The sequence below is a fragment of the Amblyomma mixtum genome, chromosome 1 (genome assembly GCF_055824585.1).
Source record: "Amblyomma mixtum isolate Tamu chromosome 1, ASM5582458v1, whole genome shotgun sequence".
NCBI lineage: Eukaryota > Metazoa > Arthropoda > Arachnida > Ixodida > Ixodidae > Amblyomma > Amblyomma mixtum.
In genome coordinates, this window is record NC_143012.1 from 247,121,800 (window position 1) to 247,125,514 (window position 3,715).

Genomic DNA, 3,715 nt, shown 5'->3' on the forward strand with positions numbered 1-3,715 from the left:
CTTTTTTCACAATCAATCTTCAAGAATCATTCCAGCTGACTGGAAACAAGGCAAGGTCGTTCCCGTCTACAAATCAGGTAACAGAGACTCACCTTTGAATTAACCATCCTACCGCCTGCTTCTATTGCACACTCCGTAATGATAATTGCGAGGTATATTGTTTCAAGCCTGTACAGAGAGGCAACCTTCACTTGGCATATTTTAAAGTAAAAATTAAAAAAAATGATCCACTACCTGCGAGCTCAGCGTATACACGTACACGAGCATGAACGAGCACTTTAGTACATTTTGAAATGCTAAAACCCTCTAGTACCTTAGATTCATACAAGAGCTCAAAATCTTTTCAACAACCATGTTCTATCTTGAAAATCCTTACAACCGCCTGGGATCCTGCCACCGCTGCTCCTCCAGGCTGTCAGCAATGAATTCCAGGCCACCATTCCAGCCACACCTGCGTCGTTTGACTTTTACCGCGTTTGACTTTTACTGCCCACACAGGGCTTGTACGGGGAGGAGACGATGGCGTGCATCTCTTTCCACCACATCACCCAACAGAACCCGCATTTACAGCTTCTTTTCCCTTGACAACGCAGTAAAATGCGATCACCTATGACACACAAAATGTATCCCAGTGCTAGAGAGCCAGTAAACTGCGCAGACATTCTAAGGCAGCATCAGATGGTTCAGCGCAACACAGGCCTAGTGCGGCTGCCTCATTATCCGATCATCTCTCGTGCATCCATACGTGAATTGTCATTAGCGCTGTGATAGCACGTTAAAATAGCAAATACTTCGTGCCGTAGCCGAGTGGTCTAGCCCGGCACACCACAGTTAAGGGGCTCAAAAATCGAGCCTTCACTGGCGCAGCGGATTTGTTTTGCCCCAGACAGAAATGTTGTGAAAAGGAAGTGAAAACTCCGTATAGAGGGCAAAATGTGAGCAAAATAACATCTCATAACGGACTCCAGTAAATGCTCTGTGTTTGCTATGTTCTGCTCGTCGCGTAGGCCGCTAACAAAGGGCCTCACTCAGGTATCTCATCATAATTCAGAAGTGGAATTTTTCTCATGCTTTTAATGAATCGGTACGCGTTACTTTTGACTAAATGCTTTGAATAGCTTCGTTTTCGGGCAAGAACCTTGTGTCAAAATAGAGACGTAAGATAACATCGTCATAAGGTGCGAAAGCAAAATTAGTGCATTATGTTAACTGCTAATATATAATCGTAAAATGAATAATGAAAGAACAACGAGAGCTGAGGATCAGACTATACAGTTAGAGCGAATTTCATGAACTAGAATTGGCACAGTATACTGCATCAGATGAATCACGCAGACCGTTCACAGGCACGTCAAAACACACTGAAATCAGGCTCAACGCCCTAATCAGTGAAAACGTTCGTAGTCTTCACTTCCGTGCCTTCAGCTTTCAGCGACGAATCTCGAGGCCGAGACCTTCTGCGCTTGTGGCCCTTCTCCTTCTTGAGGGTGAGTGGATCGAGCGTCTGTTTCATGTAGCTCATGCTGTCCATGTTGCCACTCGCGGACAAGGGGCTGCTGATTGTTGGCTTTTCGGACTCCCTACGAATGCTGAGGTGCGCCACCAACATCGCAAAGAGTGCAGTTCCGGATATTGCGAAAAGAACGTCTCCACTTCCAGCGCCTCGCAGTATGGAGAGCAGGACAGCACATACACCTCCCAGACGGCCGAAGCCAAACAGCCAACATACTGTTCCGCAGCGCACAGCCGTCGGAACCATACTTAATACGCTTATGTATATGAGGGCACTCACTGCGTATACAAAAGGTTTGGCTGACAGAAATAGCACCACAGTTAAGGTTTCGTATCGCACCACGAAGCTCACACTTATTACGCATGACATGCAGCCCAGTACGGCTACAGTTGCGGAGAGCAGGCGCGGCGTGGCCATTTTTCTGAACGCAACGTACAGCAAGCCAAACCCGACAAGGTTCGTTGCGCTCGATGCCCACTGGTACCAGGCGCTGGCTCCGGTTGCTACCTTCCCCTCGTACATCAGTATCGAGAACATTGTGAACGACACGGCAAGGGAGGAGCCGAACATCACAAATGCGCTGCGCTGTACTTCTTTCGCTTCAGTGACGTCCTTTGTAGTTATCATGACCCGCTTTGATGTCCTGACAACCTCTCCCCTAAGCCTTTCCAGCATGCAAGCTGTCGTGGAAATGGGAAAGTTGTTCTCCTTGGCCGCGCTCATCATTATTACTTCGGCTTTGACTATGTTGCTCTTGGCGACACACCAACGCGCTGACTCGTGCACAGCGACGAATGCGTAAAGAGTGAGGACCGTCGGCGCGAGCATGAGACCCTGCAGAAGAATCCAGTCAAGCTTTCGCAGCATGCGCGCTACGGACAGCCACACTTCAGCCATCAACAAGCCAGCTGTCAGTGAAGCGCAGACATACCTGTTCCTGTTCTCGTGCGCCGACACCTCAAATAACAGCGTGCAGGACAGTACACCGAGCGTGGCAGTGCAGCCAGCGTTGAAGAATCTGGAGAGGATGTACGTAACGTACGATCCTGCAAAACACCCGGATAGCGTTGCCAGCTGCAGGACCGCCGTAGCCGAGAGCAGCACAGGCATCCTTCCGATGTGGTCCGCTAGGTGTCCAACGGCGCTCATGAAGACCAGCGAGCCGGCGATGAAGACGGCCTGCGCCAGAGCCCGGAGGGGTCGCCTGTGGCACACCAGGTCCCAACGGCTTACAATGGAGCTCCGTTCTTTTTCTGGGTCATAGTCCCACTCGTCACATTCAACAACTTGCGTGTCGTTTGGATCGCTTGGGTGTTGATAGACGGTGCATCGGCTGAAACGCCCATCGGCCTCCAGAGGGATCGCCATTTGCTTCCAGGAATCAGCAGACATCACTGTGTCCTCGGGCTGCTTGCACCAGTGGTCGACGTCGCCAGCAATGAGACGGAAGACGAGGGTGTGGCAGTGCTGTGCAAACACAGAGAACATGGCGAGAATGCAGAACCAGCGTTGAAAATGGCCGTCGCCGAACACGTCACCGCAATCGTAGCAGTCGCTCGTCACAAGGTCGATTCTGCTGAGCTTTCGCCGAGACAACAGCAGCATCTTTGGTGCAAATAAGAGAGGTAGTTGCTGCTCTAGCGTCAGGCTGCACTAAGGTCACAGTGGGCCGTTGTCCGTCTGCCTTCTTTTCTTCCTCTCGAGATTTTCGCGCATGCACGAGGCTGAATCGGTGAGAGGCCTCGCATGAATTTAGAAATTATAAATCGCATTACTGCCGGAAATGAAAACTCCTATACCTACGAACTTAACTTCATTGCCACTTGTTTAGATCCAAACGATTCGTTTCAGCATTTATACAGTGTTATTATCATCCTCCACCAGCGCCGTGCAATTTTAGTTTCGCTGATGGCAGTGTGTGCTTGTTCTCTGCCGTGTCATGCGAAGACCGACGAACAAATGTGTTGAAACGAACGCACAACTGAAGCGACGTCGAAAATTGCTCTCATTTAATGCGTCGTACAAGAACACATATCGCACCACCTTGACCTTGTGCCATACAACTCATTTGTATGAACAACTCAAGGACCAACAAGACAAAATGTTTTCGAACATTTTGTTCATGAATTGGTTCAATCAGGTAACTTCAGTGCGCAAAAAAAAGGAACAGACAAGCACCACAAGAAAGAGTACTTCGACATT

General features: G+C 49.3%; 1 protein-coding gene across 1 annotated transcript; it reads right to left on the reverse strand.

Moving 5' to 3' along the window:
- Window positions 1–1,381: 1,381 nt before the first annotated feature.
- Window positions 1,382–3,118, reverse strand: LOC149371412 (solute carrier family 22 member 7-like). Its single transcript, XM_089580066.1, has one exon. It carries the CDS (start codon window positions 3,116–3,118, stop codon window positions 1,382–1,384), a length of 1,737 nt encoding a protein of 578 aa, XP_089436192.1.
- Between the last annotated feature and the right edge of the window lie 597 nt (window positions 3,119–3,715).